The sequence below is a fragment of the Dipodomys spectabilis genome, unplaced genomic scaffold (genome assembly GCF_019054845.1).
Source record: "Dipodomys spectabilis isolate Male_0828 unplaced genomic scaffold, ASM1905484v1 ptg000019l, whole genome shotgun sequence".
NCBI lineage: Eukaryota > Metazoa > Chordata > Mammalia > Rodentia > Heteromyidae > Dipodomys > Dipodomys spectabilis.
In genome coordinates, this window is record NW_024870696.1 from 765,440 (window position 1) to 791,314 (window position 25,875).

At 41.3% G+C, this 25,875-nt stretch overlaps 1 protein-coding gene across 1 annotated transcript in view; it reads left to right on the top strand.

Annotated features, from left to right (window-relative positions):
• CUNH1orf21 (chromosome unknown C1orf21 homolog) overlaps positions 1-25,875 on the top strand; it is a 121,896-nt gene that overhangs the window by 38,727 nt on the left and 57,294 nt on the right. The window contains exon 3 of the mRNA XM_042674549.1: positions 9,271-9,365. Within this exon, the coding sequence (XP_042530483.1) occupies positions 9,271-9,365 (95 nt within the window). The remainder of the gene's footprint in view (positions 1-9,270; positions 9,366-25,875) is intronic.

Consider the following 25,875-nt stretch of genomic DNA (forward strand, 5'->3'; position numbering starts at 1 on the left):
CAATTACATGGGCAAGATAATGAGTACATTTCTTGTCAAGCATTGTAGCCTCCTCCTTTGTTTCCCCTTCCCATCCCTTCCCAGCCTCCTCCCCCACACCCAATCCTCCCCCCCCCCCCCCCACCAAAGTTGTAGAGTTCATTTTCGACATGACAACGTGTACTTCTCATTGTTGCAACGGGGTCCACCTGTATCCTTATTTAAACGACTTGTAGGAAAAACGCTCTTTTTAAGGAGCCGATACTGCAGTGAGTGTTTACCCTTCTGTCTTAAGTCCTTTTGTGCTGCTAAGACAAAATACCCCAGGACAGGGTAATTAATAGACAATAGGAATTTGTTTCTTATATTTCTGGAATCTGGGGAGTCCAAGACCAAGAAGATGGCCTTTGGTATCTAGTGAGGACCTGCTTATGGAATCATTGGTTGGCCAAAAGTAGAATGGCAAGAAGGACAAACTGATTCCTTCAACTCATTTTGTAACAGCATCAGTTGCACTTAAGAGAGTTGAGCCATCATAACTCAATCACTCCCTAAACACCCTGTTTCTCAATACTATCAAGGTGAAATTAAGTTCAACATGAAGTTTGGAGAAGATACCATAGCAAGTACAAACAATTCCTAGGTGCTGGTGGCCCACCCCTGTAATCCTAGCTACTCAAGATGCTGAGATCTAAGGATAGCAGCTCAAAGCCAGCTCAGGGAGGAAACCCTTGAGACTCTTATCCCCAATTAACCCACACATACACACACAAAAAAACTAGATGTTGATGTTCAACTGGTAGAGCACTAGCCTTGAATAAAAAAGCCAAGGGACAGTGCCCTGGCTCTGAGATCAAACCTCAGTACCTCCTCCCACCACAAAAACACCAAAACAAAACAAAACAATAGTACACAGTACCACTACAAGAAATCTTTCTCTCTCATGTTTAACTCTACTGCATTAGGTTGAAACAACCCCAAGAAAAAACTAAGACATTTTATATTAAATTTGTTAAAGCATGGCTTTAGAAAATGTTCCTAACATTAAGAATAGCACTTTATAATCAAAACAACTTGGTACTGGCACAAGAACAGACATGAGGACCAATGGAATAGAACTGAAAACCCAGAAATGAACTGCAGACCTATAGCCCCCTAATCTTTGATAAGGGAGCTAAAAAAATAGAATGGAAGAAAGACAGCCTTATCAGTAAGTGGTTCTGGCAATATTGGTTAAACACCTGTAAAAAACTAAAGCTAGATCACCCTGCACCAGAATCAACTCCAAATGGATCAAAGACCTCGGAGTCAAAGCAGACACCCTGAAAACATTACAGGAAGGAATGGGAGAAACTCCAAGACTCCTTGACACAGGCCAAAATTTTCTTAATAGAGACCCAGAAACACAACAAATCAAAGAAAGGTTGGACAAATGGGATTGCATTAAACTGCAGAGCTTCTGCATGACAACAGACACAGCTAGAAAGATCAGTAGAAAGCCCACAGGCTGGGAGAAGATCTTCACTAGCCATACAACAGACAAGGGCCTCATATCTAAAATATACTTAGAATTCAAAAAATTAAATCTTCCAAAAACAAATCCTCAAAGAAACAACCGTGCCATTAGTAAGTGGGCTAAAGACTTAAAGAGAAACTTCTTTGAAGAAGAAATAAGAATGACCAATAGATACATGAAGAAATGCTCAACTTCTGTAGCCATAAAAGAAATGCAAATCAAAACATTGAGATTCCATCTCACCCCAGTTAGAATGGATATAATCAAGAAATCTAACAATAACAGATGCTGGAGGGGATGTGGCTAAAAGGAAACCTTTCTGAATTGTTGGTGGGAGTGTAAACTTTACCAGAACAACTATGTTTATTGCATCATTATTCACCATAGCTAAGATATGGAACCAACCCAGATGCCCCTCAGTAGATGAATGGATCAAGAAAATGTGATATATGTGATATATATATATATATATATAATATATATATTATATATATTATATATATATATATATAGGAATTCTGTACCTCCATTAGAAAGAATGACACCACCCCATTTGTTAGGAAATGAAGACTTGACAAAAATTATATTAAGTGAAGTAAGCCAGGCCCAAAGAAACATAGGTCCCATGGTTTCCCTTATTTGCATTAAGTAGTATATGTCTAGGACAAGCAGAAAAGCTCAAAAGCTATGTACATATGACCAAATGTACATATGATGCTAAGCAAAATGAACCTCAAGATAGTGGCACAAGAGTTTTTATCTTTCTTGCCGTTGTTTTCAATGTACTTATAATATACTATGTGATTTTTTTGTTTCTTTTGTATGTTCTTCCCCCATGGTATAACTCCTGTTTTCACTGTATTTGATTCTAGTGCCCTGCATCTTGTACGTACATTTTTCTAATTTGGGGAGGGGAAGGGAAATAACAAAATGCTGAAGTAAGGATACAGGATGACCCATTGTAGCAATGAGATGTACAAGACACTATGTTGAAAATGAACTTCACAACTTCAGGGTGGAGGAGGAATTGGTGTGGTGGAGAGGAAAGGGATAGTAGGGGAGAAACAAAGGAGGGGTAACAATGCTCCATAGGAAACATACTCATTTCCCTTCTCATGTAACTGTAACCCCTCCATACAGTATCTTTACAATAAAAAAAATGTTAAGGTAAAAATAAAAAAGGAATAGGCACTTTATAATTGCTTTGAAGCTGCTTAAGTATTGGTACATCCTACCAGCGGGATTATGGCAGTTATGCCTTACTCAGGGAATTGATAATGGTGTATGTGTTTGTCCAGTTGAGTGTCTATGCATGAGGTTCTTCCAAATTTAGAATCCATCCCAGTGAAGTGTGGGAGTAAAATGCGGTTAGTCTGGGTCTGCAGAGGAATGTGCTCAAAGCACAAGGCCGGTTTCAAAGCATGTATGATCCTTCAAGACAGCTAGCTTTCCTTGAGCACTGTTTCTGATCTCCTCCATCCCCTTCCTCCCATGCTACCAGCAGAGTTTATCACAGACCAGCACACAGCGGCACTCAGCCTGTCCCACAGGTGTTTGGTTGGTTTTTTTTTCATATTTTTTCTTTTTTTTTTTTTATGAGGAATGGTAGGAATGGTTAGAAGAGACCCAGGCTCAGACATGCTGACATGATTAGAAGCTTCACTCTTCTCTGCTCTCCAGTATCTCTGCAATTAAGCTTCTGTTATTACTCACTGACCAATTGCTACAAAAAATGTGACAATAATAGTACTGTATTTTGGAGATTAGGATGGCGGGATAGACAAGACAAATTTAAAAGCATAGCGCAATTATATAGTAGTTAAGTACAGACTTTACATTGCTTAGTTTCTTATCATACTGCTATTTATATAAACCCTGTGAATTGAGGGAAGGTGAGAGGAAGAGAAGACCGAGAAAGGGAAAGCAGAAGGGAGGGAGAGAAGGAGAGAGAAAAGAGAAAAGTGGAAGAGAGGGACAAAGGAAAAAAGGAAGGGAGGGAGGGAAGAAGGGTGGGAGAGAAGCAAAGCGTGGAAGGGAAAGATATAAATGTTCAGATTTGATGAAAAATATCAACACACAGTCCTGGAAGCTCAGCAGCACCTCAAAGTATAAAGGCTGGTTTGTGACTTTTTGGTCCCTAAAGTAACTGTGGACCTCTCTCTCAAGTAACTCTCCCTTCCATAGCACACATGCAACCTCAAGGTTTTCCCATTATATTACATTCCTTCCAGGTGTACCAACAAGAGATTCCTAATTAGTAAGAATCCCCTTTTGATTGAGCACAATAGAAAGTTGGAGAAAATAAAAGTATGGGAATTGACCTTGAAGATAAACTTTCATGACGATGTTACGTAGAGGCAGTGCTGAGGGAGGCCAGAAAAGCATTAAAGATGTGTGTGTGTGTGTGTGTGTGTGTGTGTGTGTGTGTGTGTGTGTGTGTGTGAGAGAGAGAGAGAGAGAGAGAGAGAGAGAGAGGGAAAGAGAGAGAGAATGTGTATGTGCGTGCCTATGCATTTTAGATGGAGATTTAAGACCACTTGACAAGAGAAGGTTGTTTGAGGCCAAAGTTCCACTTTACAGTACTGGCCTGGTTCTGGCCTTCCATCCAGAAGCAGAGGAAATGTTTCCCTTCTCCTCTTCCAATTGCCGAATCTCAACATCACCTCCTCTCAGGATCCCAGTACTAGAGTTGATAACAAAGCTCAGCTCCATCCAGTCCAGTCCCTGGATTCCCAGGGAAGAAGGAAAACAAACCCTTCTTATGTAGTTTCTGCTTCAAAATGCACTTTGAAGTATAGACCATCTGGATATTGAATGGTAGGGTATTGTTTGTGTTTACTTTCAAGTGCTCTCCTTTATCCAGAATCCCAGTGGCTTAATTCTCAGGCATATCTTTATTTTCTCCAAGTAATTCAGTATCATTAGCAGGACACCATGGCCTACGCTTGTCTTGAGTTGTTTTCATTGAAAAGTCATTAGCTGAATCCATCTTCTCTCCCAGGCATTGCACATAGAAAACCTGCTACAACTTTGCCTTCAAAATTAATAAAACTGATAACTTTTAATGGGCTAGAGAGTTTATATCAGGGTTCTTACAAAGCCAGGAATTTTCACAAATGTACCTGTTAGATGCAGGAAGGCAGAGAACTCTACATGCTAATGGAGGATAACAAGAGATCTTACTTACAGTTGTTTTTCCAAACAGCCAAAATCTAAATCTACTTTGACACCTTCCAGCCAAGTCTCCTTTTGATTAATGACTGCTGAAAAAAATAATAAAATTAAAAATCCCAGCCCCTCTATTATAATCTCAAGATGAAATTCTAAAAAATGTCACCAAGACATTGCTTTTCCCCCAGACCTATTTTGACTAGCACAGCCTGCAACTGTTTACACAGAGGGATGGAGAAGCAGCCTCCTGTTCATGATGTGCATTTCAATAAGCCACCTGGCAAGATGAACAGGAAGAAGAGAAAACTGGTGAACAGGTGTGCAGAAGCGTGAGGAAGATGGTCCTGTTTCTCTCCCTTCTTAATCAAATTGGCACATTGATCCCCTGCCAGGATTCTCTGGCTGGTAACAGTGGCTGTCCTCACTGCCTCTACTGTGGCTCTGATAAAAAGGGGGCTTTAGTCCCAAATAAATTCCCCTGAGCCTTCCACAAAAGGAAATCTGGATTTCAGTCTCACTGTCATGACCCAAAAGGCTGCATTTGTCCTGGCAGAGGTCTGTCGAGGAGAGCTGTCCCTGACGGCTGCATTGCCATGGCAATGTGTGGTACATTTGTTGATGAATTATCTGTTTGCAAATGGACATTTTCATCCCAGCACCAGCCTTGGTGAAATTTGATAGATTGTTCTTTAAGTATCTGCTTTGTCCAAATTGTGGCTTCTCTAAGCATCTCGCTGGCATTTTTTGCTTTATATCATGATAGATTTTGTGTGGAGTGATTGTAAGTTGCAATGACTGGTCTGGCGTTGTCATCTTGGATATCTTTCTTTTTTCCTTTCTTCCTTTCTTTCTGTCTGGCTTGCCTGCCTGCCGTCCTTCCCTTCCCTTCCCTTCCCTTCCCTTCCCTTCCCTTCCCTTCCCTCCCCTCCCCTCCCCTCCCCTCCCCTCCCCTCCCCTCCCCTCCCCTTCCCTCCCCTCCTCCTCTCCCCCTCCCCTCTGCTTTCCTTTCCTTTCCTTCCCTTCCCTTCCCTTCCCTCCCCTCCCCTCCCCTCCCCTCCCCTCCCCTCCCCTCCCCTCCCCTCCCCTTTTTTTTTTTGGTCAGTCATGGGGCTTGAACTCTGGGCCTGGGAGCTGTCCCTGAGCTCTTCAGATCAAGGCCTTCCTTCTCTCTTTGTATACAATCATATTGTGTTCTTTTAGCATCATCTTAACTAGCCAGTGGGGATGGCTAATGATGCATTAAAACCTGTCTGTTTCCTAAATTGTTGGAGATTTTTGGCTTGTTGGAAAGAAAGAAAGGATAAAACCTGTGTTTGGAATAATGCTACTTTGAAAGTCGTATTACCAGGCTTTGCCATTTCCTTGGAAAAGAACATGAGAGAAATATTAATAGTTTTAACTTAGTGGTGCTCTGGAGGGATGGGAAAATGAAGGTTGGATATTGCCAGACTGTTCTGTGTGTTTGCACTGAACTGTGGCATGGTAAATGATAGGACAATGAGAAGGAAAGGATGGCCCTTTCTAGGACACACCTTTTGCTATGTAAGATGTGAAGAGCCAGCTGTGATTTTCAGAATTTCCTGCTTAGGTCTGAACATGTATGCTCTTCCCTATCCTATTATTTGAGTCATGTAGATAGAGCCATAGACTGTACTGGAACTGTAATTTATCTGTATCATTATATATCATATATATGACAGATTTTTATATATTATGTATGTGACACATATGTCACAATTCAGATCAGTTAAATATTAAGGGTTGTTTTCAGTTACTCGCTTTTATTTTTATTTGTCTTTTTTGTTGATTACATTGGAGACCTTATAATTTATGTCTTTTAAAACTGACAATTGTTTCTCTTTATGTGGTTTTCAGTAAATAATTCTTAATTGTGTCAATAATTTGTTTTCTGGATGCCAAACTAGAATGTAATTTTTTTTTATTTCTACAGGATGTTCATACTCACTTCTTAGAAAGTATTCTTAAATATCTGTATACAAGGATTTCAATTCAACAATCATAAGTATAGTGCATCCTGATCAGTGCCATCCCTTCCATTCTACTCCACATCTTTCTCAAACCCAGCCAAATCCTCATTTCATTTGTTTGTTTGACACTGAATCTTGCTATGTTGTCCAGACTGGCCTTGAACTTGAGATCCTACTGCCTCTGTCTTCTGAGTGCTGGATTCCAACATGCACCACTCATAGTTGCCTGTGAAATTCTTTGAAATTGTACTTATGAATCACAAGTCATTGATTAACCTCTGAAGACATTTAGGACTTAAAATCCCTAGACCATTCAGTACTATAACTTCACACCAGTCTCTTCAATTTCTGTAGAAAGAGACAGAATTCATATCTACCTTGAATTGTGAGGTAGAACAAACAGGTGGTTTTGCTGTGAGCATGGAGTTCGTATGCAGATCGATGTAAATAGATCAGCTTCACAAGAATGACAGTTCTGAGAAACCTTGGGCCAGCATAATTACTTGGAAAAATGTTTCTATAATAACTGTCTTGAAGGTGATTGTTTCTAACACATTTATAAGATGATTTCTTTGTTGCTTTGTATGTCCCTCCCCCATGGTATAACCCCTGCTTTCACTGTATTTGAGGTATAATTTGTAGAGGGGAAGGGAAAAAACAAATCATTTAAATAGGGATACAGGTGGATCCATTGCAACAATGAGATGTACAAGTTGTTATGTTGAAAAAGGAACTTTACAACTTTGGTGAGGGGAGGGAGAGGAGAAGGGGAGGCTTGGGTGGGGGGGGTGGGGAGGAGGATGGGAAGGGATGGGAAGGGGAAACAAAGGAGGAGGCTACAATGCTTGATAAGAAATATATTCATTATCTTGCCCCTGTAATTGTAACCCCTCTGTACAGTATTTTCACACTAAAAAGAAAAAAAATTAACTGTCTTGAGGGTAGTGTCTTAAAGAGTGCATTAGAAAACCTAAAATAACATGAAAAAGTGGTATTAGAAATACTAAAACAGAGCCAGGTGCCGGTGGCTCACAACTATAATCCTAGCTATTCAGAAGGCTGTGATCTAAGGACTGAGGTTCAAAGCTAGCCATGTAGGAAAGCCCAAAAAAGCTGGAAATGGAGCGTGGGTCCAGTAGTAGTGTTTTAGCCTTGAGCAAAAAAGCCAAGTAAGGGTCAGGACCCAGGCCTTGAGTTCAAGTCCCAATACCAGCACATACCAAAATAATAAAAGGATGAGAGACAAAGAGAGAGGGAGGGAACAAAAGAGAAAAAAAAGAAAGAAAAATAATAAAACAGGAAGTTGCTAAGAAGGTAGTTAATTGTACCCAATTAATTCAATAAGAACATATATCACAGCTTCCTAAACTGTGAAATACGAACTCCCTTCATGATAGACAGCTGTTTTTCCTAGTTATGTGTTACCACATACCATCTGCCAAGCAAGCAAGCATCGGTTTGTTGATGCATTTTTTTGATTCCATAATCTGTATGATTTTTGTTCCTTCAAATTGCACCAGGTGCTGGTGGCTCATACCTGTAATCCTAGCTACTGAGATCTGTGGTTCGTAGCCAGCCTAGGCAAGAAAATCCATGAGACCCTTATCTCTGATTAGTTATCAGAAAGCTGGAAGTGGCACTGTAGCTTAGTATTTAAGGTAGAGTGCTAGCCTTGAGCAAAATAGCTCAAGGACAGCACCTAGGCCCTTAGTTCAAGCCCATGACTGAATAAAAACAAAAAAACGACAACAGAAATGTCTCAAAGTCACTCTGTTGTTGAACTTTGGAGTCCAAGTCATTTCCTGTTGACACAAATCTGATAAAAATGTCATTGTAATCATCACCTCTGTCCTCTGTCCTCTGACCTGAAGGAAAACTCCAGCTGATGTTTTCCTGAATTTGACCTGGAATAGCTATTGACATTGGAAATTTATAGCCTTGCTGGTTGATGGGAAGTATGGATCCATCTGTGACTGTCTACACTCAACAGCTTTCAGTAATACCCTATTTGATCTGGTTCATATTATGGCTTTTTGTGTATTTGACTTTAAATTAAATAAGTATGCATGTGTAAATAAATGGACAGTGTATTTGTAGTAACTCCATACTGCTCAAAGATTAAATATGCAGGTCATAGGAAAATTTCACTTCCCAATTGTTTATATTTATTTAACAGTACAACTCCTTAGTCCTAAACAGTACTCTGTTTTCACATAAGAAAGAAATTAAGGTGTAAACATGCCACTTGAAAATTGCCATTCCAGGCCTTTTACACTAGTCTTCTCTTGAGGAGAAGTACGAATATTCTTTTCCTTCTTGGGTCAGTGTGTCTCTGTGTGTATAGATTTAAAACAGTCTTAAGACAGATTTGCCTGTTTTCTTTGTTTGCTTGCTCTCTGTGGAGGGACTATGCAAAGAACTCATGTCTGTGTTCAGGATGCTGAGTCCATCCAGTAGACAGAGCAGATTCAAGAATCTTGATTGAGCTTTTTCCAGATTGTTCCAGAGAATCCATATAGAAGGGCCAGAGGGAAGCCATTGGACTTTACTCACTGGCAGTTTTCTATGATTGTGGGGAAAAAATTGTAAGATATCTTTTCTTTTTTTGGCATACAGACGAATATAGGATCAAACCAGTGGAAGAGGTCAAATACATGAAAAATGGGGCAGAAGAGGAGCAGAAAATAGCAGCCAGGAACCAAGAAAACTTGGTAAGAGTTGAATTTACTCTGTAACGATGACTTTAGTTGACGTCGTTGTAATAAAATCTGCACTGTACATTTAAGCTGCAACTCACATACTGGCTCACGATTTCTGGAAAATGTTGTGTCTATTTATAGCCCGCCTGTAAGCTAAACCATTACTCCCTATATCCTGTTTGTCTTGAATAAGCCCCTTTTTAATCTTGATAAGGAATGCTCCAGGGAACATACAGCAAAATTAGTAATGTCTTCAAAGAACTAAATTAAAGGGGGAAGATGAGTGGTGTAGGATTGAGATTTATGGATGGAAGTTTTTTTGTTGTTGTTTTCTCTCCATGTCTTTTAACCCCTATCCTAGACAAGATAAATGGTAAAATTTTATTACTCTGGATGTGTAATGTGATTAAGAAAGTTGTCTCCCGAAGGAAAATCATGTCTTGCTAAGGTAGGTGTCCAGAGACTTTTCACTTCTGGAAAGGCTTGCGGGGTTTGTTTGTTGTTGTTGTTTTGTTTTGTGTTTGTGTGTGTCCATACTGAGGCATGAACTCAGGGCCTCATGCTCTTACTCAGCTTTTTCGCTCAAGGCTGGCCCTCTCTCTACCACTTGAGCTGCAGGGTACATCCAGTTTTTTGGTGGTTAATTGGAGATAAGAGAATCACAATTTTGTCTGTCCAAGCTAGCTTTGAACCTCAATCCTCAGATCTCAACCACTGGAGTAACTAGGATTACTGGCATGAGCCACCAGTACCCAGTTGGGATTATAGATTTTGTGTCAATGTGAGAATTGTCATGATATGAAATAAATTAAAAACTTTTTCCCTTAATATGAATCAATATGCATGCTCCACTCTATTATTCTACCTCTATAAAAATAATTGTTAGTGATTATATGAACAGGAGGGAAAAAAGAGGGAAAAGAAGCAGACATTGCTACAGATATTCAGAGGAGTCAAAGATCATGTCTGCTGGGATTAGGACCTGCTTTATGCAAGAGCTGAGTCTTCGATGGGTCTTGAAGTATGGAAGGAAGATGGGTACCCCAAGCAGAAGTAACAGATAGAACACAAAGAATATAATCCATTAAAGCATGTATCCCTGTTTGAGGAGTACCAGGAAAGAGAAGAAGAGGCGTAAGGAGAATGTGAATATGGATGAGTGTAGGAGCTTCATGCCCCACCCCTCCAATTGTACTAGATTTTAAGGCTCCAAATGTTGCCAGGCCAACGACTGGAAAGGTGGTTTGCCCAAAGCGGGACGTGCCTTCCTGCACATACTCCATACCTTTCTTTTGGCTTGCTTACTTACTAGTTTGGGTACTGTAGATTCATTGTCTTTGAGAGAAGTCTCTCCAGCCACCCACACTGTCACTTCTTCATTCTCTTGGATTACATTTGTGTTTTCCTGTAGACTACTCAGCATCCCTGTCTCAGCAAAACTGAATAATTCATTTAAAGTGGATTCTCTTACACTGTAAGCTCACAGGTTAAAAATGTACCCTTTGGGGCTTGCAGTTGTGTCTAGCATGTAGCAGTGCATGTTCCTCATAGATGCTCAGTAAATGCTGAGCTTTCCATGCACTTGAGGATTTGACCATAGTTTCTGTGGGTAGAGGAGATTGTGTGGAGTTCTAGGCTGAGTCATACCTTCATCTTTTATGTTCTCTCCATTCAAAGACAAGCATTTGTCCCAGTTTTCATCGTGGTTTAACATCCATGTGTTCTCTTTGCTTCTCTCAGCTTCTAATCCTTCTTAAGGAAGGTGGTGCCCAGCAGCATGGGTATTTGTTTATGCTCACAAGGATTCTACATCATAAATTTCCATTTGAAACCCAGTGTCTCCATGTCTAGACTTAGCATTTTGGTGAGATATCAGAAACTTCTGTATTTCAAGTTCATCCATAACCTAGGGGAAAAAATTGTTAAAAACACTAGCAGAAAATATTGGGGAGATGTGTTTCACTTCTTAGGAAAAGCTATAAATAAACTTTCTTTCATTGCATAATAACTAAGTAGTTACATAAGACAGATGACTACAAGAAATAGACCCTGGATAGGTAAAGGCTAGGGGTTATATTTATGATGAATGAAAGGCAAAGGATTAGTGTCTGAGATTTATAAAGTGCATCTGTAAATAATTAAGGAAAAATCTTCTTAGTACTCATTTTGTTGAACTGTAAGTTCATTATTCATAGGAATTACATAATCAGAATCCTCCTCTGATTATACCATACTTTGGCCAATTTGTTTCTATATATCTGAATATGACCCTATATAGTTTTTCTTATATGTTTATAATGTAGATCCGTGAAAGAGAACACATATGAGAGAAAAATATGTCCTTTGTCTCTCTGAGCCTGACTTTACTCAATGTAATTTTTCCAGTTCCATCTATTTTCCTGAAAATGTCATATTATTCTTCCTAAGAAATGAGTTAAATTCCATTGTGTGTATGTGTGTGTATATATGTGCATATAGTTGTATATGTATGTGCATATATTTATATATATATAAATATATATATGTCACATACTACATGTTCTTGAGCTACTCATCCATTTCAGGGCATCTAAGATGTTTCCATTCTTAGCTATTGTGAATACTGAAATGCACATAGTTGTGCATGTGTCTTTACTGTATCCTGACTTATAATCTTTTGGATAAATGCCCAAGAGTGATATCTCTGGATTATTGGATAGTTCTATGTTTAGTTTTTTAAAGAATGTCCAAACTGCCTTCCATAGTGGTTGCAACAATTATGAGGGAATGAGTATAGGTTGAGAGGAGGTGAGTGTTGGAAGGGATAACTCTGATTAAGATACATTATACTCATAATCTGCGGTGCTGAATTGCAACTGCTTTGTGCAACTACTTAAAGATAATAATAAAGAAAATCAATCAAGTGAACAAGAAAAAGGTAAAAGGTAGTATTTTAGGGAACATGGTTCATGGGGCAGCATATTGGATGGGAAGCATATAGAATTATGTTTCACATCACTAACCTGGTACATAATATCTTAACCAACCACTCCCCCTCTGCCTTTCTCACTCTGTTTTCCTCTCCCTCTCCCTCTCTCCCTCTCTCTCTCTCTCTGTCTGTCTCTCTGTCTCTGTCTCTGTCTCTCTGTCTCTGTCTCTCTCTCTCTCTCTCTCTCTCTCTCTGTTTCAGATACTGCAGCTCAGTGCCCTCTCCTCTAGGTGGTTTCTGGGCTACTCTCTAAAATACCCACGTGTTTTAGTCAGTTAATTTGGTGATTTCCAAGAGCTGATGGTGTCTTACAACTTGGTAAATTAGGTAATTTAAAGAATATGCAAACCGATGTATCTTCACCCAGGTAAAAATAGCTATGCCTGTGAAAATTGAAGCTATGGAAAGTCCATGAAGACAAATTTCTAAAAGCTTGCTGCTTAGTTCCACCCATTTCTACATTCAGATAAGTTCACAAGGTCTTTAGGTCTTTACATTCACTTCACAGAGAGAAACAAAACCACATCTGAGGGAACCTGGGCTACAGAGGGAAGAGTGAGTGGAACCACAAGGCAATCACTGGCTCCTTATGAAAAGAAGGAGCCTGTTGCTGGGTCCAAAGACAGAAAAGGGTTGCCCAGATGGGTATTTGTAAATAAAGCAAAGTGCACAACCCTTTTCCTGCTACCTTAGTTTTAACTCACTGTATTTGTATTGTTTAATTACCATTTGGGTAGTGTTGCCTCATACAATTTTTATTATAATTCAGGAAAAGCCAATTCGCACAAGGTTCCATTTATCTCCCATAGTTTTGGCATAGTTGTAGAAAAGTATGTATTCGCATGCTCATGGTAAATGCATTGGAGGAGCGTTCAGCCACGTCAGTGAAAGTCTGAATGTGAAGAGCTGTGGTCTTCATTTGTACCTTCAAGCAAGTGCCCAGTGTGTGAGGACGCTTATGTGAGATTCTACGTGGTGTACGACTTCATCAGCCCTCAAGCCCGTATGGCAGCAATAAAGCTGCACCACTTAGGCAACCTTTAAAAAGGATGAGTTAAGGCTGGATGTGTGGCTCAAGAGGTAGAGTGCTTGTCTAGCAAGGAGAAGGTCCTGAAATTAAATACCAGTATCACCAAACGTTATAGGAAGAAGGAAAAGAGGGGAAGGGGGGTAAGGAAAAAAGGGAAAGAAAGAAGGAAGGGAGGAATTATATGAACAATCATGGAAAAATCTTGCAGATTGCAGAAATGAGTATATAGCATGATCCACTTAAGATTTCTGTTTTTGTTCTTGCTAGTACCAAGGCTTGAACTCAAGGCCTTGCATTCTCACTTGGATTTCTTAATCAGAGTTGGCACTCTGCCACTTAAATCATGCCTCACCTCCAGCCTAGCATTTTGCTTGTTATTTTGGAGATGGAGTCTAGAGAAGTTTTCTACCTGGGCTGGCTTTGAACCAAGATCCTTCAGATGTGAGCCTGTTGATTGCCTAGGATTGCAGGTGTGAGCCACTGGCACCTTGCTGCATATGTTTTTGTAATGAAACAAAGCAGCAACATTCTCTGTTTGCCTAAGTACCCAAATGTATACAGAGATTCATTGACAAAAACCTAGAAGGACATGTCCCAAACTCTCAGCAGTGCATTCCCTAGTGGGTGGGGCTTTAGCACACCGAGGTTCAGTTCCCTGCTCTGCAGACTGGAGGTGGATAGTGAGCACACTGTAGTGGGAAGGCCAAGGTGTAGTTAACAGCTCCAGCTTAGACATTGTTGACTGTTGTGATGCTAGTTTCATTACTGGAGGAACACTAGGTGGGAGCACATGAGAAATAATTGGGGCTGTGGACAAAGATTTTTTTCTTTATACTTAACGTTCCTCATTTTATTTTAAAATTCATTTGTTCAAAGGGGGATAACAACAAATATCAATTTGACTACTCCCTGACTCTGTGTATGTGTGTGTGTGTGTGGGTGCATGTGCGTATGTGTGCACGCACTCACCTGTCCTGGGACTTGAACTCAAAGCCTAGGCACTGTCCCTGAGCTTTTTTGCTCAAGGCTAATGCTGCACCACTTGAGACAGCTCCATTTCTGGCTTTGTAGTAGTTCATTGGAGATGAGAGTCTCACAGACTTTCCTGCCCAGGCTAGCTTTGAACAGTGATCATCTGATCTGAACCTCCTAAGTGTCTAGGATGACAGTCATGAACCATCAGCACCAGTTTTATGAATACAATGTATCTTGATCAGTGTTATCCCTTTGAACATTCTTACCCATTCAACTCACCCCTTCCCTCACTTTTCTTAATTTTGTAGGCCATGCAGCGTTCCAAGGTGCTTCAGCATAAAAGAGCATTTTAGCTTTAGGCATAACTGCCTCCTCCTGCCTGGGACCTTAACTTACCACTGATGCTTTAAATTTACAGAAAATGTCAGGACATTTGAAATGGAGAGCTAATAGTAGACATCTTTAATGAGGAGAAATATTCTAGAAACTCACAAGAGCACTCTTTGGAGAGAGCCATAGTATGGAGCTGGTGAATCCAGATATTTGCCCTGAGCCCATAGAATAAGACTTCAGGAAGAAATTCTCAAAGGATGGGTTGACAGCCCCCAACCCAAACCAGAGAGTACGCTTCAGTTCTCTTCAGCACTGGCGGTCAATAGGAAGGCTAAGCACACAAGATAGCAGACACAAAGTCACTCTAATCATGAGAGTGGGAGAGCTAAAAAGTGTGTGAATGCATATTGTAAATATTCAGTCACTGATATTTGCTATTATAAGATATGTATAGTCTCGGGCTCAGTGGTAGAGCACTTGCCTTGCATGCCTGAGGCCCTGGGTTCTATTCCTCAGCACCACATAAGCAAAAAGAAAAAAGCTGGAAGTGGCGCTGTGGCTCAAGTGGTAGAGCGCTAGCCTTGAGCTGAGGGACAGCGCCCAGGCCCAGAGTTCAGGCCCCATGGCCGGACCCAAAAAAAAAAAAAAAAAAGATATGTATAGTCTCATCTAGATCTTCTCATCATCAGGAATTCTGTGGAATCCACATAAACTCTATATTTTTTCATGAATACAGTCCTGTTGCCTTTTCCCATGACCCACAGAGCAGCAACTAGAATTGTGAACTGACTTTCCTGCTGAGTGATTACTGTCCTGAGCTAAGGATTGTCTATTTACCTTTGAGTGCTTGTCTTTAAAGGCAAGAACAATTACTTATTTTCAGAAACCAAGTCACACAAAAGACTAGGACTTTGAACTGTCACAATTTCCAAAGTCATTTAAACAATCTTAGCACTTGGGAAAACAAGGGTCGAACTGGTTTTAAAAGGCAAGTGTGCAGCCATAGTAAGCCCCTCCCCTCCCTACCCCTTGTGCCCTGTTTGCTGTCTTCCCCTCCCCCCCTTCTCCTTCTGCTAGTTTCAGAGTGGCTTTGAACCCAGGTTGGAGCTCAGGTACATTGCTGAGAATGGGGTCTCTACTTGAAGAAGGTATTTGGGGACCTCCTAAAGACTGTGTTGTTCCCTAAACAAAATGAAGGCAAAGAGATTGTAGGTATTACATTTAGACAGGATATTCCCTTTGCTAGGACATAAATATAGTATGAGTGCCAGACTCATTCCCAAAGATCCCCTGGTCCTAACTCTGGGGTACCCTCCTCCAAGTGCCATGCATGATAGGAGTTTGGCATCAGACCGAAGCTCTGTCAGGTGTCAGGACCCAGGCCCCTCCCCTCAGCAGTGCAGTGTCTTCAGAGAATTGCAGACACGGCCTCCCCTCTCCCCGGATGAGGGGGTTTGGCAGTGCCCTGAGCTCCTATCCATCTCAGGAGACTCCTTTGTCCAGCTATCATTGTTGTGTTACTTGAGCCAAGAACATTCGGGGTCTTAGAGATGACTCTGGCTGACACTGTAGCAATTTGTCTGAGGTTAGAATTTAATTTTCTCTGGAGGAAGGATTTGTCCACTCAACCTTCTGTGTTGAGTTTGAAATGTTGGGCACAGTTCCTGATTCAGGAACAGAACATTATGTGAATAAAATCATACACACACAAAGTGTATTGTGCCCATAAAACCCACCACAAATCATAGCAAGCATTATTATTGCTAGTAAAATGGACAGCTGGAACAGGGCATGGTGGCTTACGTCTATTAATTCTTGCTAGTTTGGAGGGGAAGATGATTGGGAGAATTGCAGTTTCAGGCCTGAACAAACAAAAAAAGAGTTGCTCTTTAACCAGAGGTCTGGGCACAATGAGACATGCTTGTCACTCCAGCTGCATGGAAATCCTAAATAGGAAGCTTGCAGCAGCTTGGGGGTAAAAAGTGGTACCCAGTTCAAAAACTAAACAAAAAGTTTAGGTTAGGGCATGGTTCAAGTGGTAGAGCGACTGTCTAGCAAGAACAAGGGCCTGAGTCCAAACCCTATTGCCACCTAAATAAATAAATGAAGACTACAAGTATAGTGCAGGCGAACTCTCCAATAAGTCTGTGTCCAGTGTAGCCAGTTCTCACTATCTGCCAGGCCTTGTATGGTCACAAAAAGGATAGGATGTTTGACAACACCCAACTAGAACACACAGGGAACTCAGAACAGACAGACAGACAGACAGACATTTGCATGGGAAATAGAATTTTGATGGTCTTTATTTGTGTGTGTGTGTGTGTGTGTGTGTGTGTGTGTGTGTGTGTGTGTGTGTGTGTGTGCTTAATTAATAATGAGTCTCACAGACTTTCCTGCTTGGGCTGGCTTCAAATTGTGATGCTCAGATCTTAGCCTCCTGAGCAGCTAAGATTACAGATGTAAGTTACCAGTGTCCAGCTTTACTGAAATCTTTTACAGAAGCCTAATGAAGACTTGTAGAAGAAGAATGACATGGTGGGCTTAAGTGGGAGATCTGAGGAAAGTCACAGAGGGCTGACATTGTACTAGATACCTGAAGATTAGCTTGAGAAAGGGATTCATGTCAAAGGAAAAGTAGAATCCAAACAGAGGTGTGCCGAGAACAATAAGTATTTGGGGGCCTGGTTAGATGGCTAATGCTGTCATCCCAGCCACTAGAGATGGGACGGACAGGACAGAAGTTTGAGACCAGCTCAGGCAAAAAGTTAATGACACCCATGAAACAAAAAAGCTGAACATGGTGTAGCTGTAGTCTCAGCTATGCAGAGACATAAATGGGAGGATTTCAGTCAGAGGCAACAATAGTCAAAAAGTGGGATATTGCTGGGTGCTGGTGCTTTACACCTGCAATCCTAGCTGCTCAGGAGGCTGAGATCTCCGGATCATGGTTTGAAGCCAGCTGGAGCAGGGAAGTCTGTGAAAGTCTTATCTCCAATTAATCACTAGAAAAGCAGAAGTGGAACTATGGCTCAAAGTGGTAGAGTGCCCCCCCTTGAGCAAAAGAGCTCAGGAACAGTGCCCAGGCCCAGAGTTTAAGCCCCAGTACTGACCAAAAGAAAAAAAATAATTTACTAAGGTTCCTAGTAAGCACAAGATGCTGATTTCAAACTCTAATATGATTTTCCCAGCCATTCTATCCCCTCCCAAAAAAAGGGTAGTTCAGGAACTAATAGAATATATTGTATTTATTTGGCTGGGTAGCCAAGTGTGTTTTAGCACTTTCTTTTCTTTTTTGGTCAGCCCCTTTGTTTCAGGTTTATGAAAGGTCATATTGTTTAGTCTTCGCCTTAGCATTCGTAACTACTGACTCCACAGAAGAGAGCTCTGCTTGTCTAATGGAGATTGAGGCTGTGGATAATGACTTCCGTTCCCAGCATTGTTACAGGCCTGATTGCTTTGCCTCATGCTCTCTATGGATGTAAGATGCCCTCACATTGCTGGCTACATTTACACTTGACCTCCTACCATTCAGCACAGGCCGGCCTCTACATGATCTCCCAAAATTTCTCTGTTAACATCTTACAAACCCAACAAGCACAGATAGTACTTAGATTTCAATTTCTGGGCTGAGTCCTTGGTATTTAAGTAGTAAGTGAACAGGTGCCATCCTCCAGGCCTTATTCTGTGTGAACCACACAGATCTGTGTTGATCTCACAAGATCTGGGCAGTATTTACACCAAAGGCCCCAGTCTGAGTCCCAGAGTTCAGGAATGAATGAAGGCCAGGCTTTGTCATTGGAGCACATAGAACCACAGCATGTTTGTGGGTGTTTCCTGCAAGTTGTTCTGATTTCTCTCTTAGCATGGAAGTTCTAGTCATCTGTTGGCAAATTCAGTTTTATGGTTTCCACCAAAATATTATTTATGTTTGCAGTGTGAAAGCATTCAAAGCAGCCACCCCCTGCCAGGTGCCGGTGGCTCACGCCTATAATCCTAGCTACTCAGGAGGCTGAGATCTGAGGATCATCGTTCAAAACCAGCCCGAAAGCCAGCAGGAAAGTCTGTGAGACTCTTGTCGCCAGTAAACCACTAGAAAACAGGAAGTGGTGCTGTGGCTCAAGTGGTAGAGCACTCGCCTTAAGCTGAAGAGCCCAGAGACAGCACCCAAGCTCGGAATTCAAGCCCCACAACTGACAAAATAAAAAAAATAGCCACCCATTTTTCTAAGACTCTAAGACCTGATCAGCACCCCCACTTTGTTTGTAAGCACAGTTGAGAACACCAGCAATTTTTGTCTTTTGAAGAGGCTCTTGGTGCTTCTGAAAACAAGTTCATATCTGTCATTCAGAAAAGAAGGGGAAACAAAGAACCGCACATGAAAAATTCCTGAGTCTCTTTTGGAGACAGGCTAGAATGTAGCACGTCAACATGGCAGAACAGATGCGGCTGCTGCTGTACACTGCGGGCTCGACCTTCATTCCTGGCATGAGTTCATTTACTTTCCTGGTGCGCTAGATGAGCTAAGTTTCTTCCTTCTTTGAAGCAAGTAAAACAATTGATAATGACAACAGTATTTTCCAAAATGTTATCAGCTGTCCCAGAGGAATGGTTCACTACAGCTTTTCAGTTATGGGCGCACTTCTGCTCATCACTGAGCATTTCAGCAGTTACTTAATTTCAGACAACTACTTTTATGGATTAAAAACACTCTTTTAGGAGTATTCAGGTTTGAACACAGGGCCTTATGCTCACCAGGCAGGTGTTCTGTCACTAATCCATGCCTCCAGGCCTTTTTGGCCTGGTTATTATTTTTCAGAGAGATTCTTGCTTTTGTCATAGGCTGCCCTGGATCTGTCATCCTATTTAAACTTCTGGCCTTAGCTAAAATGACAGGCACTTACCACCACACTGAGCTATGAGATGAGATGAGGGTCTTATGAACATTTTGCCTAAATTGACCTTGAACTGTGATGCTCTCAATCTCTACCTCTCAAGTAGCCTTTTATGGATTTTGGCAGGTAAAAGCACTGAGACCAGAAATGAGTCAGGAATGTGGTAATAGGAACTGGAATGTGAAGTAAAGGTCATGTCAGAAACAAAGCAGAAGGTTTCTTACTAGAGTGGGGGTCCAATAGTACTGGCATGATCCTGGGTCCCTCAATGCAAACTAGGGCTCCTTTACTTGCCCCAAATCTGAGACATACCAAGCCCCAAAGGAACAATGGGAAACAGCAGCTAAAGATGAGAAGAAGGAAGAAGCCACTACTACTTAAAGTCTTCCCAGGGGTCTTCACAACCTCAATGCTAAAGCTCATATCAAAAATCTTGTCTGGCCACCAGGGAGACTAGGTGAGCCACACCTAACTAATGCAATAAGTATTTGCCTTATGTAACTGTACTTGAACTTTTCCTGTTTATAAACATGCCATTTGCTTGAATTACTTTCCAACTTACTAGGCAAAATGCAGAAGTGAATAACATAAATAAAAATCACTCATAAATCCCAGTTTTTCTGCTGAATACACATAAAACTATAACTTTTCCTAAACCCAAATAGCCATGAATTTCATGCAAAGCTAAACATAGCCTTACTATATGCATAGCAATCATGCTAGACATACGTTGATATGTTAACAGTTTTATTCATAATTACTGGAAACTGCAAAACCCTTTAGTGGATGACTCGACATTCAGTGGAATACTTTTCTGTGGTGGAAAAGAGTAAGATACTTAGCCCTAAGAAAACATGAGTGAATCTTAAATGAGAGATAGCACTCTTACTGGGAGTCATTAGTGTAAATTGCCTCTTGTCATGTTGGTTAGAACTGGGTAAGAATCATAAACATCAGTCCATCTGTCAGCAATTTTAAACTGGTCAGTGACTAAATCATGTTTTGTGTATTGCTTTAGAAAATGAGAGTTCTTTGAAAGACTGTGAGAACTAACTTCTAATATATCAAGTCATTTTGATCAATTTTGCCACATAGCCCCTGTTCATTAAAAAGTAAGTAAATGCTCCCAGAGATTTAGGTTATAGTCTCTCAATTCTTTCAAAAAGATGACTCTAAAAGAATGTGTTCATGTCCCCCCATTGCTGGGCCACCACTTAAGGAGTGTGGCATTTTAGTATGAACACCCCAAATGTACTCCCAGAGAAATACATTTTCATTACCCTAGAAGAAAACTCCCATCTCCAGCTTCACTGAGCTTGACATCTGTGGCAGCAGAATCTACCTGATTTACTATCTGCCCTGAGGACCTCCAGGGTCAGCTGGCCTTGCCCCCCGTCTCACACACTTGCCTTAGGCTACAGGCTCCACTGGGCTAGCTCCTCAAGATGGCTCACTTGGGCTGGAAGTTGCTTGTGGCAGTGAGCTCAGCTGTAGACCAGGGTCTACAGAGAAAGTTCACTTGGTGTGGGCCACTTGCCCTGGTGGCCTGATGGGTCACACTTGTCAGCTGACCACTGGGTTCCTCCAGGCAGTGGTACAAGCAGTCACAGGTCCCCAAGCACATACCCCTCTTTTTGAAGGTAGAGTGCCCTGGTGAAGAAGCTTGGGAAACAGTGGATAATGCAGCAGCCATCTGTGGGAACTTAAAATTTGCTGTGATTCTCCACTTGTTCACGTGCCTGCTTGGGTATGGAGCACTTTGGAGCAAAGCACTGTGAGACTGCACTTGATTTCAGAAATCTCCGTTATGTCCTGGGATTTAATTTGGATTTTCAAAGAAAAGCCAAGCCATGTGGTGGCTCATGCCTATTATCCCAGCTACATGGGAAGTAGAGATAGACTACAGATGGAGGCCCAAGTGAGCAACAAAGTTATTGAGACCCTATTTCAAAGAAAAAAAAACAGGTATGGTGGCTCACATCTGAAAACAGCTACATGGGAGGTATACACAGGAGGATCATGGTCTAAGGCTGACCCAGGCCAAGAATCACTAAAGCAAAAATGGCTGAGGGTATCCCTCAAGTAGTAGAGCACCTGCCTACCAAGTACAAAGCCTGAGTTCAAATTCCAGTACTAGGTTTGTTGGCATCAATCTAGTCAAACTGCTCTCGGACTTGATGATCTTACCCATCTCCGTGAACTGACCAGAGCCGGGGCTAAAGCACTTCCCCAAATTGCACGAAGTGTCACGTTTTCCTTAGCAACACACTCACAGTGTAGAGCACGAGGCTGAAGAGAAAGCACAAACAATGGCACTTGAGATTTATAAGCACATTCCCATCAAGGTGAGTGGAAGGAAGTAGGTAGGAAGCAGGTGAGAGATGGCAGGAGACCCGGGATAGAAAAGATCCTGGTGGCCATTCAGGACTCTCCCCACCTGGCGTGATGGAGTGGTGACATCAGGGTGAGGTTCAGGGTCTGAATGTTACAAGTCCTGACAGGACTGGACACTCTGTCAAACCATGCGAGCGCACCCAGCTATGAAATTCAGACAAACATTGGTCAGAGCTCTGCACTCTCTCTTACTAGCATGGCAACTGACCTCTCTGGCCTGAGCTTCCCGAGGACACGTTTGTGATCTTCTATCAGCATGTAGTGACAGTCACGCAGGACACAGAGCAGGCAGTCCAGCAGGCACACAGGAAAGTGGCAGCGGCTGGGTTTGCTGGGTTTTATCCGTGGCCATGTGTGGTCGTCTACATTAAAGAAGGCCTTTGTTCATAATCTTACAATGTTAGGGAGTGTCTTGGTACATTATTAATGTCGCCTGCTGACATTTTCATGTCTTATCTCTAGATCTTAAATTATAGTCACCCTACATTTCTCGCTTGGATCCCCTTTCCTCCTCAGTTTCCCTTCCTTTTCCCAGACATTCCCTGTTCTATGTTCCTGTCCTATTTTCTTTTTGATCTAAATTGCACATGTAGATCATGGCCTACAGTATTTATCTTTCTGAATCTGGCTTGTTTCACACCATGATCCCTAATTCCCTCCAAATGACATCATTTCCTCTTTTTTTATGCCAGAACTAGAGCTGGCAATTAACTTGACATTTTGCTCAAGAATAACACTCTCTACCACTTGAGCCATGCCTCCACTTCTGTTTTTCTTCTGGTTAATTAATAGTGAGTTGGATATTTCTGCCCAAGCTAGCTTCAAACCGTGATCCTCATATCTCAATCTACTATCACCCAGCTACTATCACCCAGCTTCATTTTATTCTTCTTTATGGCCAAATAATACCCCATTGAGTCGCTTTGGTGGTTAAACAAGTTAATATTTGTGAAGTACTCAGAAATGTGCCAGGTCCATAGTCCAGACTGTCCACAGGTTTATTACATATATGAATTTAAATTCATGAAATCTCAAAACAGTAGAAATGGACTGTTTGCATTTTTCAGCAAGTATGCTACATTTAGACAGACCGAGTTTCTTCTACGGAAGTCCAGCTGATGGAGTGTGGACCAGTATTAGGCCTGGATCACTCTTCATCATCATGGCAGCTGCTTCTTAACATTTGATTTAAGTACATGCATGTCATCAGCACACATTTTCATGTCGGTGACATGCTGTGCATCTCTGATAAGGTGCAAATGAAAGTTCACACAGGACTTCACTCAGAACCAGTTCACATTTTGCGTTCCAGGTTTTTTTTTGTCTCACTCTATCATTTTCCATCTCCCCTTTATTGTCACTGTGTACAGTTTGAATGAGTGTGTGCAAGTCCTCCAGACTGTTTCCTTCACATTTACCCTGTTTCAGAGGAATGTCTGTTATTTCCTGTTTTTCACTATCACAAGTACATAATGCTTCTGTCAGCATCTCTCCTATAGTTATCATCTTCTGATGCTTGATTTCCTTAGAGACATTTCCACCAATGGGAGTATAGAGCTGCTGGTGGTGGGTAGTTTATTGTTTTAGATGTACACTGCCCACTGCCTTCTACCTGCAGTGGACAGACACTGCCAATTTCAACATTGAAAGGAGGTGGGTATTTAAAATTTTCTTCAAACTTCTGTAGATTTGATTATGAAGAAAATTGATACTCCAAGGCCATTTTATGGTGGGGTTTTTTTGCAAGCCTTGATCACTCATTTTTGAAATGTATTGTCACCTAATTGAATAAGCGTTTCCTACCTGTTCTCTCTGCTCTTGTTTTGATTGTTCAGTTATTCAGTTACTAGTTGAACATCTACTCTGCATGAGACTTTGTATTTGAGGTTCAGAAGAAAAGTAAAAGGCCCAGGATTTCACAGTTTGGTAGTGGAGGCATGGGCAATGGACCGCTTCTGCTTCTTAAGATACTGGCTGGGTCAGGAGTCAATGAGCAAGGAGAATGGAAACACACAGAAGGCAACACATTTTCAAGAGAAAGGTATTGGAAAGATGGACAGATACGTATGCCCAAATGCTTGGATGCCTGAGATTAATGGGAAAAACATCTGTACATGGGCCAGGCACTAGTGGCTCATGCCTATAATTCTGACTATTCAGGAGGCTGGGATCTGAAGGATCACAGTTTGAAGCCTGGTTGGCAGAACCTCTGAGACACTCTATCACCAGTAACCAGCAAAAGCAGGCATGGAGGTCTGGCTCAAATGGTTAAGTACCAGCTCTGAGTAAGAAAGCCAAGCAAGTATGAGAGCCCTTGAGTTCAAACTCCAGTGCCAGCAAAAATTAAGCTTGAAAAAAAAGAATCACATAGACTACAAAGGTATTTTCTGTCTGTTTGTTTTGGCACTAAGTTCTAGAAAACTGTCTTTCCTTGTTCTTCACTTTTTATAGACTTCTATGAGCTATTTCTGCATTCTACTTCCTATGTTTGTTGTTTTCTCTCACCTTATTTTCAATCTCTTATTTTTTAGCACTCCACATGTCTATTTCTTATTCATGAGTCCACTTTTCTGCAGTGCTGACTTTGGCATTGAAGATGGGCTACCATGGCCTTATTTCCTTTGTTGCAGAATTAACATAGCCCATTTATGTCTTAATAGGAATATTTCTTTCTGTCTTCCTAAGAAGGAACAACAACTGCTTCCTGAATATTTTTGCATGGTGTATAGGGTTTATTTCAAGGCAGTTGTAATTGTATCTAAGATTTCCCTAGTTTTTCTTTTACTTTTGTACTATATAACTTTCTCATTAGGGCCAAATGTCATGTATGTGTACGCTGGTATGTGGTTATTTCCAGTGTGTATCTCTTATAGCAAATTGGAGGAACATTGTTAAATCTGAGTGTCATTAGTGTAGAAGTTTTTGTTTGGTTTGGTGCGTGCATGCGTGCGTGCATGCGTGCCTGTGTGTGTGTGTGTGTGTGTGTGTGTGTTGTGTGTGTGTGTGTGTGTGTGTAAAGAACTTTAATGAGAATGGCCCCTCCCCCATCACTTGTATTCTCCTATGTAGTTTTAAGTGAGGGGTTTTTTTGTTTTGTTTTGTTTTATGTTTTTATGTTCTGAAGTTCAAACTCAGAGCCTTGCACTTGCTAGGCAGGTGCTCTTCTATTCGAATCACCCTTTTGACTTTAGTTACTTTTGTAATAGGGTCTCTAGTCTTTGCCTGGGCCTGCCTAGACTGCAGTCTTCCTATAAAGATGATTTTTTTTTCTTCTGAATTAGTTTGACATTTACTATTCTTGGTGGCTCTTTATATCTTTGCTTGACTAACATTTCAGACCATTTTGTGTAGTTTAGTTTTGATGTAGAGAAGGAAATTTCTCCCTTTTCAGAAAACCAGAGTTGAGCATTTGGTCAAGAATTAAGAATTCCAAGTCAGTATGGTAGGTGTGGAAGTCTGTGGATTCTGATCACGTCAAACTGCCTGAGTGGCCTTGGGCAATCCACAGCACATTTCTGCACCTCAACTTTTTCATCTGGAAGACAGTACAATTGAAACTGTCCTAGAAGATTGCTGTGAAGGTTAGATATGGGAAATGCCCAGAAAGCTGCTAGCACTTGTCAAGCTCAAACTGGGGAGGAAGCAGAATCATTCTCATGCTTATAAAGATGTGAGTCAAAGATAGAATGGTCCATGACCTCAACATCACAGCCGCAGTTTTAATTATAGGAGAAAAAGAAAACACTGGACCCCTAGTCAGAAAACCAGCCTCTGTGTTCTCTCTGTGTGTGGCCTCTGTGGAGGCTGCCTTTCATCCATGTAATGACAAGTCATACAGCAATGGAACTCTTTCCCTGCCCACTTGTGTGTGCCCCTTGGTATTAAAGTCATGTTATAGGCTCAACATGATGGTGCATGCCTTTATTCCTC